The sequence below is a fragment of the Peromyscus leucopus genome, chromosome 13, assembly GCF_004664715.2.
Source record: "Peromyscus leucopus breed LL Stock chromosome 13, UCI_PerLeu_2.1, whole genome shotgun sequence".
Classification (NCBI taxonomy): domain Eukaryota; kingdom Metazoa; phylum Chordata; class Mammalia; order Rodentia; family Cricetidae; genus Peromyscus; species Peromyscus leucopus.
In genome coordinates, this window is record NC_051074.1 from 49,141,694 (window position 1) to 49,158,517 (window position 16,824).

At 48.2% G+C, this 16,824-nt stretch overlaps 1 protein-coding gene across 5 annotated transcripts in view; it reads left to right on the plus strand.

Moving 5' to 3' along the window:
* The window catches only part of Ino80d (INO80 complex subunit D), a 73,242-nt gene that overhangs the window by 10,111 nt on the left and 46,307 nt on the right, over positions 1-16,824 (plus strand). For 4 of the 5 annotated variants that reach the window (XM_028891322.2, XM_028891317.2, XM_028891318.2 and 1 more), the window contains exons 3-4: positions 14,363-14,453; positions 14,562-14,808. In XM_028891322.2, coding sequence (XP_028747155.1) covers positions 14,591-14,808 — 218 coding nt within the window. In that variant the 5' untranslated portion in view covers positions 14,363-14,453; positions 14,562-14,590. The remainder of the gene's footprint in view (positions 1-14,362; positions 14,454-14,561; positions 14,809-16,824) is intronic. The other variant, XM_037210349.1, reaches the window with a different exon arrangement.

Below are 16,824 nucleotides of genomic sequence, written 5' to 3' on the forward strand. Positions count from 1 at the left end.
TCTCTGTGCTTTAAAGGTGGTGGAATATAAAATTACAATGCCAATAGGGACAGATGCTGTGCAGTGAAGTGAACGCACCTTTGAAACAGAATTAAAGGAAGGGTAGTGACCTGGAGAGGTGCCACACAGGGGACACGATGCCCCAAAGAGAAAAGAGTTCAGATCTTTTGTTTGTTTGTAGTTTGAGACAGAGTCTCTATGTAGCCCAGGCTGTCCTGGAGCTTGCCTTGTAGGCCAGGCTATCCTGGAGTTCGGCTCTGTAGATCAGACTGTTCTGGACTTGCCCTGTAGACCAGGCTGAACTTGAGCTCTTGTCCTGTTTTGTGGCTACATTCCCTAAAAACTTGCCCATCCCCTCACTCATTGTCTGTTTTCCTCTAATAGTGAGCTGTAGCCATGTAATTAATATCAGAATATAGCATCAAGAAGGAGTTTTATGTTGTTCTGAGGAGGCAGAGTCCTTCCTACATGTCTCCCTGGCTGGCCTGGGACTCACTGCAGACCAGGTTGGCCTGTGAACTTGTGACAACATCCTGCTTCTGCCTCCTGCTGTGATTCAGGTAATACAACCATACCTGGCAACTTAAAGAAAAAAAAAATTAAGATTTTTACATGTATCCCATATTTCTCACTTCTGAATTCCAATATTTAGATGTGTTTGTTGTGGAATGTGACTGTTGTCTGTTCTCAATAACAGTTCCACCATACCCAATCTTTTTGTTTGTTCTTTTTTTGTTTTTTTGAGAGAGGGTCTCCTGTGTAGCCCAGGCTATGCTGGAATTGACAGACTGCCTTGAACTCAGAGATCCTCCTGCCTGTCTCCTGAGTGCTGGGGGAGATACAAAGGTGTGAGCCACCCCCCCCATCTTTTTTAAGAAGTATTTTTTTGTCTTGTATGAAACAGTAGAGCTTAGTTCTAGCTTTTTCTCACCATGAATATGATTAGGAAATCTAATAGTATTTCCCGCCACCACCGTTTTGTGATGCTGGGCTCTGAATAACCCAGGCGAGTATTATACTACCAAATCACCCCAACCCCCAACCCTTCAAAAAACAGTAAAGCTTCCAATTTATGCAACTTTCTTTTGGTATTTAACTATGACTGTAAGAAGTAATTATATAGACTTTGTGAAGTACCAATTTAGTGCTTTTTAAGAATTATTAAGGTCCAAGAGTGTGGTGGTATTGTGTCCCCCAAAATATTGTGCATGCTAATAAACTTATCTGGGGTCAGAGAACAGAACAGCCACAATATTAAACATAGAGGCTAGGCAGTGGTAGCACACGCCTTTAATCCTAGCATTCCAGAGGCAGGAATCTACCTGGAACTCTGTGTGTTCAAGGATACAGCCAAGCATGGTGACTCAAGCCTTTAATCCCAGGGAGTGATAGCAGAAAGCAGAAAGGTATATAAGGCGTGAAGACCATAAACTAGAAGCTTTTGGCTGGTTAAGCTTTTAGGCTTTTGAGCAGCAGTTCAGCTGAGATTCATTCTGGATGAGGACTCAGAGGTTTCCAGTCTGAGGAGACAGGATCAGCTGAGGAACTGGCGAGGTGAGGTGGCTGTGGCTTGTTCTGCTTCTCTGATCTTCCAGCATTCACCCCAATAACTGGCCTTAGGTTTGATTTAATTAATAAGACCTTTTAAGATTCGTGCTACACACGAGTATAGCTCAGTGTTACTATCCTGGCTTAGCATAGATGAGGCCCTGGACTCAAACCTCAAAATAGAAAGGGAGCATTACTTAATTATAGCAGTATATGCTATACACTTTGAGTAGACAACCCAGAATTAAGAGTTACTGTTAGCCGGGTGGCGGCACACGCCTTTAATCACTTGGGAGGCAGAGGCAAATGGATCTCTGTGAGTTCGAGGCCAGGCTGGTCAATAGTGCAAGTTCTAGGGCAGGCAGGACTGTTACACAGAGAAACCCTGTCTTGAAAAACCAAAACCCAAACCCAAAACAAGAGTTACTCTTAGTGGGTTGAAGAGCTGGCTCAGCAGGTGAAGGGATTTGCTGCCAAGCCTGAGGACCTGAGTTTGACTTCTGGGATCTGTTATGCCCAGATTGCGGGGACCAAAAGATCACCACGGAGGCTGAATCTCACATGTTAAAGAAAAGACCTTTATTTATTACCTTTAAGCTCCAGGGCTTGGTCCCTCTGTCTGTCTGACACAGCGGTGAGAACACAGAGCCCTGAGCTCAGGTGGGGTAGAGTTTTCATCATAGCAGAGATTGGGGTGATGGAGTTTCCAGGGTTCAGGACCCTGATTGGCTGACATTTGTCTAGGGGTATTTGTAAAACAGAAATAGGTGTGTACTAGACTCACGGACATCTGGCCACCTTATCTAATGGTTGGAATGTTTGGGATGTCAGGTACTTCCCCTTAGATGCAGGCCCTTCTTGGGTGAGGTCAGCTTATGGCTTTTCCTGGGTCTGGGTGTTGCCTGCCAGTAAGCCTGTCACAGAAGCCGTGTCTGGGCTTCTAAGCCTGTCATGGCAGTTGTGTGGTCAAGCTGTTTTGGGGGCCCCTCTACAGGATCCACATGTTGGAAAGAGAGATCAGAGTCCTAGAAGTATCCTCTGAGTCTATGTGCATGCTGTGGTACCCATGCGCCCCCTCCCCAAACAAATGTGCTGAAATAAGAGTTGTTATTTGTTTAGATTTTATTTAAATTAGTTCAGTTTCAATTAAGATTCTGTATTGAGGGCTGGGATGATGATTTAGGAAGTACAAACCCGAGGCCCTGAGTTCAGGTTTCTGGAACCCATGTTAAATACAGACTTGGTGGCATGTAACTGTGATCCAAACACTCCATGACGAGATGGGAGGCAATGACAGGAGACTGCTCCAGAACTCCTGCTGGCCTGGAGCATGAAGTGTAGTAGAAGGTGAAGTCTGACGCCTGCCCGCCCTCCATACACATGCTGTGACGTGTGTGCTATGGCGCATGTGCACCCTCACACATACACATACACATCATATCTACACAAGGCTACAGAAATAGTTTTATAGAAGTCTCTGCATTAAGCATTCACTGATTGGGATTTGATAATGCTCAGGAAACGGCCCTCGGGGAGCTTGTTTTCCAGGAAGGAAGAGGACAGGACAGGTAGTTGACAAAGAGACTGTGATGAGTGCCCAAGCTGAACCAACCCAAAGGACCTCCGACGAGCAGAAACTGGCTCGGCTGTTGGGGATTTGTGTCCTGAGGTTGGTTGGTTTTTGAGACAGGGTCTCACTGTAGTTTTGGCTGGCCTAGAAATCCCAGTGTAGACTGTGGACCAAACAGCATTTGCCTCTGCCTCCTGAGTGCTGAGATGAAAGGCGTGTGATGGATGCCATGTCTGGTGCCTGAGCTGTATTTGTAAGGAGGCGTAGTGGGGCTAGAGAGGTGGCTCAGTGGTTGAGAGTGTGTGTGGGGTGTGCGGGGTGTGCGGCGTGTGCTTGCAGAGGACTGAGTTCAGTTTCCAGTGTGGATGTTGGGTAGTTCACACATTCCTGTACGCCAGCTCCACAAGCTCCACTTTGGTCTCTACAACACCTGTACTCACATGTACATACATACACACACACACACACACACACACACACACACACACACACACACACACTGGACGAGGGCTGGCTGGAGAAAGGGCCCTCTATAGAAATGAAGGGGAAATTCAGTCTTTGTTCTGGGCAGATGAATCCGTCTGTTCTGAGTCTTGGTGAGAGCAGAGAGATCCTAGGTGTCCAGAGCTGTAAAAGTCTGCCTAAAGTACCTTTTCCTTTTCTCTTTTCTTTTCCTCCCCACCCCTTCCCGCCCCTCCCCTCCCGTCCCAGATTGATTTACTTTGGTTTACTGTGTGTTGGTGTCTTGTCTGTGTGCATGGCCAGAGAGAGTGTCCGATCCCCTGGAACTGGAGTTACAGGTGGCTATTAGTCCCATGTGGGTGCTGAGAATTAAACTTAAGTCCTCTGGAAGAGTACCGAGTGCTCCTAACTATTAAGCCATCTCTCCAGCCCCCTTACTTTTTTTTTCTTTTGGACATAACTCATGTGTGGATTATAATTATCTAAGGGGAAAAGCTGTACCTCTTACCGTTACAGCCGCCATGGCTTCTGGGAAGTGATGGTCTTCTCATTAGTGTTTAGTAAGTAAATTCTTACTGTTAAGTCTAAAAGCATGAGAATTTCTTTTATAGCATGTTGATTATTTAAAATTAGAAAATAGGGTCTCAAGGCTGTTCAGACAGTGCAATAGGAGAAGGCATTTGCTGCCAGTCCTGATAATCTTGAGTTCAATTCCCAGAATGCATATGGAGAATGGGAGAACTGACCCCTTACAAGTTGTCCTCTGACCTTCATATGTGTGAGCTCATGTACATGTACACACACACACACACACACACACACACACACACACACAAACACACACACACACAGAAAGTGCGCACATAAGCGCCAGCCAGTCATGATGTCACACATACAGTCCCAATACTTGTGAAGTAGACACCGGAGGATCAGAAGTTCCAGGTCATCCTTGATTACATAGAGAGTCCAGGTCAGGTTGGGCTGTCTGTGACCCTTTCAAAAAGCAAAACAAAACAAGATAAAATTAGAAAATAGATATTTATTATAAGAGTAATTGTGTTGTAAAAAAATTGCTTACATGATAAATATTTTATGATTTTGATTGTTATTGTCGGGTGTTAAAATATTTTAAAAACTGTGTGTGTTTGTGTGTGTGTGAGTGTGTGTGTGGTCCTGAGGATTGAAGTCAGGTGGTCCTGCTTGGCAGCCCCAAGTGCTTTGCTGAGCGACTCACTCTTCCCATCAGGTGTATTTTACTACACAGAGTTTAGTTTAGTTTTGTTTTGTTTTTGTTTTTGAAGACAGGTTTTTTCTGTGTAGCCCTGGCTGGCTGTCCTGGAACTCGCTCTGTAGCCCAGGCTGGCCTCGAACTCACAGAGATCTGTCTGCCTCTGCCTCCTGAATTGTCATTTGAGACAGTTCTCACTATAAAGCCCTGACTGGCCAGGAACATGATATGTAGACCAGGCAGGCCTCAGATTCACAGAGATTGTCTGCCTCTGCCTCTCATGCACTACCACTTCTCGCCTATGAGTATTTTCTAAAACTACTTCTGGTTAACCACGGTAGTGCACTTACATCTATCTAGGTTTCCCTTCTCTAAAGCAACTGAAGAAACCCAAAAGTCAGTGTGTGCTGACCCCACGTCACAGCGAGGCAGTGGAGTCAGTGTCTGCAGTGAGGAAGTCAGTGTGCTGACCCACGTCACAGCGAGGCAGTGGAGTCAGTGTCTGCAGTGAGGAAGTCAGTGTGTGCTGACCACTGCGTCACAGCGAGGCAGTGGAGTCAGTGTCTGCAGTGAGGAAGTCAGTGTGTGCTGACCCCACGTCACAGCGAGGCAGTGGAGTCAGTGTCTGCAGTGAGGAAGTCAGTGTGCTGACCACCGCATCACAGCGAGGCAGTGGAGTCAGTGTCTGCAGTGAGGAAGTCAGTGTGCGCTGACCACGCGTCACAGCGAGGCAGTGGAGTCAGTGTCTGCAGTGAAGAAGTCAGTGTGTGCTGACCTCACGTCACAGCGAGGCAGTGGAGTCAGTGTCTGCAGTGAGGAAGTCAGTGTGTGCTGACCTCACGTCACAGCGAGGCAGTGGAGTCAGTGTCTGCAGTGAGGAAGTCAGTGTGCTGACCCCACGTCACAGCGAGGCAGTGGAGTCAGTGTCTGCAGTGAGGAAGTCAGTGTGTGCTGACCACCGCATCACAGCGAGGCAGTGGAGTCAGTGTCTGCAGTGAGGAAGTCAGTGTGCTGACCACGCGTCACAGCGAGGCAGTGGAGTCAGTGTCTGCAGTGAGGAAGTCAGTGTGCTGACCACCGCGTCACAGCGAGGCAGTGGAGTCAGTGTCTGCAGTGAGGAAGTCAGTGTGCTGACCCACGTCACAGCGAGGCAGAGGAGTCAGTGTCTGCAGTGAGGAAGTCAGTGTGTGCTGACCATCACGTCACAGTGAGGCAGTGGGAGTCAGTGTCTGCAGTGAGGAAGTCAGTGTGTGCTGACCACCGCGTCACATCGAGGCAGTGGAGTCAGTGTCTGCAGTGAGGAAGTCAGTGTGTGCTGACCCCACGTCACAGCGAGGCAGTGGAGTCAGTGTCTGCAGTGAGGAAGTCAGTGTGCTGACCACGCGTCACAGTGAGGCAGTGGAGTCAGTGTCTGCAGTGAGGAAGTCAGTGTGTGCTGACCACCGCGTCACAGCGAGGCAGTGGAGTCAGTGTCTGCAGTGAGGAAGTCAGTGTGTGCTGACCCACGTCACAGCGAGGCAGTGGGAGTCTGTATGCAGTGAGGAAGTCAGTGTGCTGACCCACGTCACAGCGAGGCAGTGGAGTCAGTGTCTGCAGTGAGGAAGTCAGTGTGCTGACCCACGTCACAGCGAGGCAGTGGAGTCAGTGTCTGCAGTGAGGAAGTCAGTGTGCTGACCCACGTCACAGCGAGGCAGTGGAGTCAGTGTCTGCAGTGAGGAAATCAGTGTGTGCTGACCACCGCGTCACAGCGAGGCAGTGGAGTCAGTGTCTGCAGTGAGGAAGTCAGTGTGTGCTGACCACCGCGTCACAGCGAGGCAGTGGAGTCAGTGTCTGCAGTGAGGAAGTCAGTGTGCTGACCCCATGTCACAGCGAGGCAGTGGAGTCAGTGTCTGCAGTGAGGAAGTCAGTGTGCTGACCACCGCGTCACAGCGAGGCAGTGGAGTCAGTGTCTGCAGTGAGGAAGTCAGTGTGTGCTGACCACCGCGTCACAGCGAGGCAGTGAGGAAGTCAGTGTGCTGACCCCATGTCACAGCGAGGCAGTGGGAGTCAGTGGCTGAGCACATGTCCAGGCACAGTGAGGGGAACAGCTCTCCACCAAGGGGGTGGTACAGCTGAGGACCAAACCAACACACCTCATGCTTGCAGGGCAAAGCCAGGCCTGTATGTTGGGCCCTCCGACCAGCAGGGAAGGTGAGGCTTAGTTGCGGACTGCACCTCTTATGTTTTGCAAGACATTCAGAGTGGAGGAGAAACTGGCAGTGAGGCGCTAACAGCTGATTATTTTTGTCAACTGAAGAGAAATAAAGCCCGAGTTCCCTGTCCCCAACCTCTGTCATGTGGGAACTTGTGGAAACTAGCTAGCCTCGAGGGAAGAGGTTTGTGATGAACACTTCCAGAGACAGCAGAAAGGTGAAAATTGGCACCAAATGGTTCCCTGTGGTAGGGGTGGAGGTGAGATGCTGCTCTTCTGAAAATGGAGACCAGAGAAGAAGCTCAAGCGATAATGATCAGACAACAGGCAATAAGGGTGGGCTGGTGTCTGGGAGTGCAAAATGAAGACGACTCCTCAGTGGGGGATTCAAAGTCCCTTTCTTTTTTGCTGTTGTTTTTTAAGACAGGGTCTCAGTATGTAGCCACGGCTGTCTGGGAACTCACTGTGGAGACCTGGCTGGCCACAAACTCATAGAGATCTACCTGCCTCTGCCTCCGAAGTACTGGACTAAAGGTGTGTACCACTACATCTGGCTATGAAAGTCACTTTCAAAGCAGTGGATGATGGGCACAGAGAAGTCTCTGAGAAAAACCAGAGTGCCAGGTGTGGCAGCTCACCCTGTAATCCTAGTGCTTGGGAGGCTGAGGCAGGAGGGTTGCATGAACATGAAGCCACAGTTTGAGACCAGCCCAGAGGATGGCAGGTCGGGGATTGCAGTAAAGCTAGCTGATGGATGACTGAAGATGTCAGTGGGATTAACAAGGTAGGAAAACTTAAAAACAAAAACCAAAACAGAACAACCTCCCACCACCTTTTTCTTTTCTTTCTTTCTTTTTTTTTTTTGAAGGCAGGAGAAAGAGATGGCTCAATAGTTGGAGAGTACTTAATGCTCTTGCAGAGGACCCAGGTTCTGTTCTCAGCACGCACATGGTGTTTCACAGCCACCTGTAATTCCAGTCCATCATCAGATCTGACCCCTCTTCTGACCCTGTCTGGAATTACAATTCCAGTTCATCAGATCTGACCCCTCTTCTGACCCTGTCTGGAATTACAATTCCAGTTCCATCAGATCTGACCCCTCTTCTGACCCTGTCTGGAATTACAGGTCTGCACTACCACATCTGGCTGAAAAGGTTTTCAAAAGGAAGTGGGGTATGGTGACTCAGGCCTTTTTATTTTTTTTCTCTGTTTGTGTATGCATGTAGGTGTGCACAGTCATGTGTACACATTCACGTGAGTGAATGCAGGTGCGTACTCCAGGTACATGTGTGATCACAGGATGACCTCGGGTGTAGGTCCTCACCTTCTACCTAATTTGAGACAGGGTCTCCTTTTTTTTTCCCTTTGTGCCTGCCAGGCTAGCTGGGTTGAGAGCTCCGGTCTCTGTGGTCTCCACCTCCATCTCCTGGTCAGAGTGTTGGGATTACAGATGTGGTGCTGCACCTGGCTTTTCTGGGGATTCTGGGGATTCAAACTTAGGTCTTCAGATTTGTCTGGCAGGTGCTTTATTCACTGAACCATCATCTTGGCCAAGGAAATAACTTTTTTTTTAAACTAACTTATACGCGCGCGCGCGCACACGCACACACACACACACACACACACACACACACACACACACACACGCTTACTTGTCTTTTTCCGAGGCATGGTTTCCCTATGTAGTCTTGACTATCCTGGAACTAGTTCTGTAGACCAGGATGGCCTCAAACTCACAGTGATCCACCTGCCTCTGCCTCTGTCTCTGCCTCTGCCTCTGCCTCTGCCTCTGCCTCTGCCTCTGCCTCTGCCTCTGCCTCCTGAGTGCTGGGATTAAAGGTCTGTACCACCACCCCCTGGCTTAGATTTTTTTTTTTCAGAGCTGAGGACCAAACCCAGGGCCTTGCGCTTACTAGACAAGCGCTCTACCACTGAGCTAAATCCCCAACCCTGGCTAAGATATTTTTTAAAAATTAAAACAAAAATTACATTTATTGTGTGTGTGTTTGCTAGTGGGTACACGTGTACACACATTCGTGCCACTGTGCAAACGTGGACGCCAGAGACAACTTGTAAGAGTCCTTTCTTTCTGCTGTATGGGTTCCAGGGATGCAACTCGGGCCCTTCGGCTTGGTAATTAGTGTCTTTACCACTGAGCCATTTCACCAGCCCCAAGGGTAACTTACAAAAAACAAACCCAGTAGATCTACACATAGACTTGAATTAATTTCATGAACGATTCATTGATGGATGAGTGGCACGGAACGTAAACATTCAAAGATTTGTTTTCACATAGGTCCTGTCTTAAGGACCCAGACCTTTAGGGCAAGTAGAACTTTTGTTTGTATGTTTGTTTTGAGTCAGTGTCTCCTGTACACCAGGCTAGCCCATAACTGAGCGTATAGCTGAGGATGACTTTGAACTTCTGATCCTTCTGCCTCTGCCTCATGAGTGCTGCGATTATAGGTGTGTGCCAGCTGCACATCTGGTTTATGCTAGCCCCTGAAACTGATTGATTGATTTCCCCCATTCCCCTCTGTTGCATGAATGATAATTGGTCTTAATAAAAAACACGGAGCCAGGTATCAGGGTAAAAGCTGAAAGATCAGAGAAGCAGAACAAGCCACCTCTTAACTCACCAACTCATAGCCTGCAAGAGCCTGAAAACACCTGAGTTCCTGTCTCCTCCTGCCCTACATTCCTTTCTCTGCCCAGCCATATCACTTCCTGTCTCAACTTTCTTAGTGCTGGGATTAAAGGTGTGTGAAACCAAGTGTTTGAGTTAAGGTGTGTGCCACCACTGCCTGGCTGTTTCTCTTTTAGACTGGATTAATCTCATGTAGCCCAGTGTGGCCTTGAACTCACAGAGTTCACATCTCTGCCTCCCAAGTGCTAGGATTAAAGGCCTGTGCCACCACTGCCTGATCTCTTTGGCTAACTCTGTGGCTAGCTCTGTCAGATCTTCAGGCAAGCTTTTATTTTTTATATACAAGCAATATACCACCATACTCCTCTTTTTCTCTTTCACTCCACTAGGGATTGGCTCCACATCCTTTTTCTTGGGTAATCATTCTTGTTCTACCTGGGTGGCACCCTCATTCTGGGGGAACTCAACACATTTTAGTTCAATTCTTCTTTTGCCCTAATAAGGTAAAAAGAGAGAGCTCGTATTTTTGCTGTGCATTTGTGTGTGGCTAGGTCTATTAGTTCATACAGTGTTACTAACTACAGTAATACTTTGGTTTTTTTGTCTTTGTGAAGTTTGATACCCTGACTCTGTAGAACAGTTCATTTCATTGTTCCAGACTGTACGGGGCTTTAGAATCTGCATTTGACGCTTCTGTGCGGTTGAGTATTCTTCTCCAGAAACATAGAGCATCTCTTGTTATTGTGAAAAGACAGAAACATGCCATACAGTTAACATCTGTGAATAACTTCTGTTTCTCCAGAGCTTACCACGTGCTAGCCATGGTCCTTAGTTCAGTCTGTGTGGTGCCCTTGGAGCCTTAGAACCTGTTGAGGATATAACCCCTGTTATCCCTGTTTCAGAGAAATCTGAGATTCCAAAAGTGTAAATGATTTGTTGAAGATAACACAGGACATGGTCGATTTTGGACTTGAACATCCATTTCTTTTTTTTTCTTTTTTTTTTTTTTTGGTTTTTCGAGACAGGGTTTCTCTGCGTAGCTTTGCGCCTTTCCTGGAGCTCACTTGGTAGCCCAGGCTGGCCTCGAACTCACAGAGATCTGCCTGGCTCTGCCTCCCGAGTGCTGAGATTAAAGGCGTGCGCCACCACCGCCCAACGAACATCCATTTCTTCTGCCGCAGACATCTGCGTAGTGTCTCTCCCTCCCTCCCTCTCTTCTCTCTTCCTTCCAGCTTGTTTTCCGGTGCTGGGGGTTAAACCTTGGCCTTGCACATGCTGAGCATTTGTTTTGCGGCCACTGCGCTGCTCTGGCAGCATTGGAGCTTGTTTCTTTTTTCTTTTAGACGGGCTCTCATAACCTTGAACTTCTGATCCTCCTGTGTCCATCTCCAGAGTGCTGAGATTTTAGGGATAGGCCTGGGCTTTACAAGCATATCTCACCACGTTTGTTTTTATGTAGTGCTGGGGATTAAACCCAGGGCTCAGGCCAGCACTCTACCACCCGAGTCTCCAGCCCCATATTCCACTTTGAGACAGGGTTTGTCTGTGTAGCCTTGGCTGTCCTGGAACCCACTCTGTAGACCAGGCTGACCTTGAGATCTCTCTGCCTCTAGTGCTAAGATTAAAGGCGTGTGCCACCATGCCCCCATATTCAAGTTCTTAAAGGAAGGGTATTTCTTGACTTTCCAAAAGTGATGTCTAAGCTGTGGCATCACCCTCCAGGTGACTTTGGGAGGGAGTTGAGGTTCTGGCCGCTCACTGACACTGACTTCCTAAGTTAGGTTCAGCTTGTTGTTACGTAAGCGCTACCTCTGGTCTTTGTGTGTATTGTGTAGCAGATACTGTATAATTTGTCTATCAAAAGATCCAAACTGTGATTTGTACTTGTAACTGACTGTTGGGAGCACCGAACTGAATGGTGTAAATGTGGTTGAGGAACCAATAGTTGATCTCAACAGGTTCAGGTTTGGATGGGATGGGGATGGCAGACAGAATATTAGAAGGGAAGTAGAGTTAATTTTTTTTAATAGTGTTTATGTGTGTGTGTTCACACAGGAGTGCCGTGGTGGGTGTGTGGAGGTCGGGGATCACTTTCAGGGACTGGGTCTCTCCTCCCACCGTGCGGGTCCTTGGGACTGAACTCAGATTGTCACGCTTGGTGGCAGACGTTTTGTCCAGAGTCACCTTGGCAACCACCAAATAACATACTTTTTCCTTTTTTTAATTTAAAAAAAATTTTTTTTTTCATTTTACATTCCAGCCCCAGTTCCCGCCATCCACTCCTCTGAGGGGGTAAGGCCTCCCTTGGGGAGTCAACAAAGTCTGGCATACCAAGTTGAGGCAGGGCCTGCGGGGGGGGGGGGGGGGGGGCGGCGGCGGGGGACACACACGCATCAAGGCTGAGCAAGTTACCCTACCATAGGGAGTGGCGCCAAAAAGCCAGTTCACGCATCTGGGGTCAGTCCTGGTCCCCCTGCCAGGAACCCCACTGTCGGGGTCCAGCTACAACCTGTTGGAGGAGTCTTTGGGGGGTGGGGAGGAGAGAAATGAGGAAGTATTAGATAGAAATATAGGTAGAGATGGCATGAAAGACAGTCACAGGATAGCTTCGGGAGGGCCCGGGTCAGTATCCGGCCGCCCAGAGTTTTATTCTAAAGGACTTTTTATACACTGCCAAGGGTGAGGACCTCCCCCGTTCAAGATCAAAGCCAGGTGTAGACCCTTCCGAACACCTGGTAAACACGCCCATGGTCAAATCATCCCATTACGCAGCCCTCCTGGGTAAAGCAAGCTCAGCCTCTCTGACCTTGAGTAAGGTCTCCCTAGGAAGCCTCTGTGGACCCCCATACTCCACAAACAGATCAAGCCACGCAACTGTCACCCACATTCAGAGGGCCTAGTTCTGACTTATGCAGGCTCCCCAGCTATCAGTCTAAGTCCGTGATCTTCCGCTAGCTCGGGTCAGCTGTCTCTGTGATGTCAGGTGTCTTCCTCAGTTGATCTCTACCTCATACACTGAGGCAGGCTCTCTCAGTTGAACCTAGAGCTCACCTACACTGCTAGTTTCCCTAGCCAGTTTGGTCAGGGGTCCCCTATGTTTGCTCTAACTGTACGGATTACAGGTGGGTTGTCACACTTGCCTGAATCTGTATGGGTTTTGGGTATTTGAACTCCAGTCCTCATGATTCTACAGTAAGTGTCTTATCCATTGAGTCAACTCCCCAACCTGTTGGTTTTTGTTTTGTTTTGTTCTTCTTCTTTTTTTTTTGTTTGTTTTTTGAGACAGGGTTTCTCTGTGTAGCTTTGCGCCTTTCCTGGAACTCGCTCTGTAGCCTAAGCTGGCCTTGAACTCACAGAGATCCGCCTGCCTCTGCCTCCCGAGTGCTGGGATTAAAGGCGTGCGCCGCCCCACTTGGCTTGTTTTTTGTTTTTTAAATCTCACGTAGTGTAGGCTAGCCTTGAACTCCTTCTCTTCTGGCCTCTACTCCACAAGAGCTGAGAGTTTACAGGTGAATACCATCATGCCTGACTTAAAATTTTTATTCCCTTTTATCACTGTGTATATGATGTATGTGGAGGTCAGAACAACTTTGTGGGCGTCAGGCCTCTCCTCCCATGTTTATGTGGGTTCCCGGGACTGACCTAGGTAAGCAGGCTTGGGCAGCAGGTGCCTTTCCCCACCGGGCCACCTCACCGCCTGCCCCCACCTCCTGCCCTCCTCCTCTTTGATTTTTATTACGTTTATTTCTTTATTTTGTCTCTGTGTGCTTCTGTGCGCACACATGCCATGGACAGGTATGGAGATGAGAAGACAACTTGCAGGAGTCGGTTCTGCCTTTCACTCTGTTGATCGGGAGGAGCAAACTCGGGTCAAGCTTGGCAGCAAGCATCCTTTACCAGGAGCTAGTTTGTTTCTTTGAAATACGCTCTTCCTGTATACCCCTGGATGGCGTGGCTAGTCTCTATATAAAACAGACTGGCCTTGAACTCAAAGTAATCCTCCTGCTTCACCTTCCCAAATGCTAGGATTATAGGTGTGTGATACCATAAACAGCGTGGTTTTGCATTTCATAGAAACATTTTTTAACAGATTGCTAAGTATTTTGTCAATGTAACAAAAAATGTAGTACTTTGTAAAGAACCTATTTTTGAAAAATTTTATTTATTTGTTTGTTTTATGTGTTTGGGTATTGCGTGTATGTCTGTACACCACATGGGTGACTAGTGGAGGCCCTGGGGCTGGAGTTATAGATGCTTGTGAGCCATCCTTTGGGTACTGGGAATTGAACCCAGGTCCTCTGGAAAAACAGCCCATGCGCTTAACTGCTGAGCCATCTCTCCATCTCCCATCCTTCCCCCCACCCCCTTACCCAGGCTGAAGCAAACTTACTGTGTAGCTGAGGATGACCTGGAACTCCTGGTCCTTCTTCCGCTGCCTCCCAAGTGCTGGGGTTACAGGTGTAGACCCTGGTGGAGTTAACTTGGTGGAAGAGGCTCTTGCTGTGAGCCACTTTGAGGCCGTCACAGAGTAAAGATGATTTGGTTCAATTTTGGAGGGTGAGCTAATCCTTACAGCTCCCTTTTTCCTGTTGGCTCTCATCCTTGGAATATTCGATTCTCATTCCATCCGTTAAGAAGGGTGATGTGGAAATATTTTATGTTCTGGATGAGCTGGTTTTGTTTATCTGTGTTAACGAGGCCTTTGATGTTTTGTAGACAATCTGCTTCCTCTTGGTTGAGAGCATTCCAAACTGTGGTCCCCCTGGGCTCTCTTCACATTGCTGTGGTGCAGAAGATTTAAAATCAGGTATGGCTGAGAGGCCACAAGTCCCTCAGTGAAATTCTCTACTTGAGTCTGCCTTACACGCTCTGATTTGTTTATCATTTGGGTTTCTTTTTTGTGGTGGCCTTTTAGCTGATGTTCACGAGGAATAGAGTCACGTGATGTATGAAGGGAAACATATACACTTCTCTGAGGTTGACAATAAGCCCTTGTGCTCATATAGCCCCAAACTGTGCAAACAGCGGCGACTGAACGGTTACGCTTTCTGCATCAGACACGTTCTGGAAGACAAGAGCGCCCCCTTCAAGCAATGTGACTATGTGGCCAAGTACAACAGCCAGCGCTGCACCAACCCCATTCCCAAATCAGAGGATCGGAGGTAAGCGCGTCCCGGGGCCGGCCGGGGTGCGGGTACTCTTGGAATTTTGTCTCTCGACACTGCTTCTTTACAGTGTGTTCAGTTTCAATGTGGAGTCCTGCGGCTGTCCAAGGAAACTTTGGAGTAGTTCTCGGCATAAGGAAGAACATTTCAGGGGGCATTTTAAAGTGTGTCTGAGTATTTTCTTTGTTGATTTCATAGACTTTTAGTTTCCCCCTGGAAACTGCTGTTGCCACCAAAGGACCTGCTGGTCTCTCCCTCTGCCTGTGGATGCCACAGGGTAGGAACTAGCTAAGTGCTACCATCAGAGTTCATCTGGGTTTTGGAAAAAAATGTCTTCATGAAAGGTAATAAAAGATGTATTAGTTGGGCTGGGCAGTGATGGTGTACGCCTTTAATCCCAGCACTTGGGAGGCAGAGCCAGGCAGATCTCTGTGAGTTCAAGGAAAGGTGCAAAGCTACACAGAGAAACCCTGTCTTGAAAACAAAACAACAACAACAACAAAACAAACAAAAAGATGTATTAGTTGGAAAAGAATTTAAAATAATGAAACATTCATTAGATTTGCTCCATAACAGATATCTAAGTCATGATTGACATTGTTTACTAATGTGGCCTTTTATGGTTAAAAAGCGTCCCATATGCATCATGCTTATGAATTGTATTTTCACTTAAAAAATATAATTTAATTATCCTCTTTATATTTTTCTAGCATTTTCAAATTTCATTTAACAGTTATTTTTTGAATCCTTATTATCGTACAGGATAATGTCACAGTGTCAGAGAACAAAACAAACCCTCTGGGGGCTTGGAAGTCATTTAGTCACCGGGGAGTCTAGTCATGGAGACAGGGAGGGAATCTCAGTTTTAAGCTGGAAACGGTCCTCATAAGTGTTTGCTTAGTACAGTACTCCACCGGGTTGGTGCCCCCACGCCCCCACCATGGGGGTGTATTACAAAACCGTCTGTCACTCAAAGTTCTGTGAAACAGCACTGCCCAGAACATTCTGCCCCAGGCCGGAGAGACTCATTGCTCTCATCTCTTGGTATACCTTCTCCTTTCTTCAGGCTCCAGCCATAGAGACTGCTTCCTTCTGGGTCTGCTGTCTAAGGAGATGTACCACACAAGTCGCCACGTACAATATGTGGAACCTTCTTGGCAGAGGCCAGATACTGACCACACAGAGCTAAGCCTAGGGTTCAAGAAACACTTGTAAAGCAGTTCTCCAGCCGGAGGGAGGAGTGACCAGCCCACTGTGATGGGCCAGGCCTGAGCCAACCCTGGGGATGGAGCAGGGCCCAGGACAGCTGTGGTCTCTGTCCTTACCACACTCTCATCAGACCTGCTGGAGCAGGGTGTGTCAAGGACTGAGTCCGAGCAGGGCCAGTTAAGGGCATCACACCTTCCATTAAGGATCTTGGTGGTTTGCTTTGTGTCTTAGCAGATGACCTCTTTCCACCCCAGTGGAGGTCAGACTCCCGGATCTTTTCCTTCTTGTCCCTACCTAAGCTGTGACCATGGAGAGCTCCCTAGGCTTGCAGGAAGCGCTAGGTTGGGCAGAAGGGATTTGGCTTCAGGATGCCCTTCCTGAGGCCATTATTACAGAATAAGGAGGGCAGTCTGGCAGAGGCAGTGGTGCTGGAGTCATCCTGAAAGGGCTGGTCCACCTGGAAGCAGGAGACCCACTTCAAGTTACAGGAATGCCTCGGTGGTCGGAAGAGGCGGGGCCTAGGGACTGGCATCAGCCTCTATGGGAAGGGCAAGCCCGGAGCAGCCAGGCTTCATTTTAGGGTGGGGCTGGCTCCTTAGGAGAGCGCCACAGTTGAGGGAAGTCAGGCCAGGGGGCAGGACAACCTGGGACTCTCAAAGCTGCATCCCTGTGCCCAGGGTCGCCCTTTGCTGCCTCTAGGAGCCTCTGGCTCTATAGAGCTTGGCTAGGCGCCCGGCCCCGCCCCGCCCCACCCCACCCTGCCTCACCCCCTTCCCTCACCCGCTTTGGCTGTATTTTCACTTT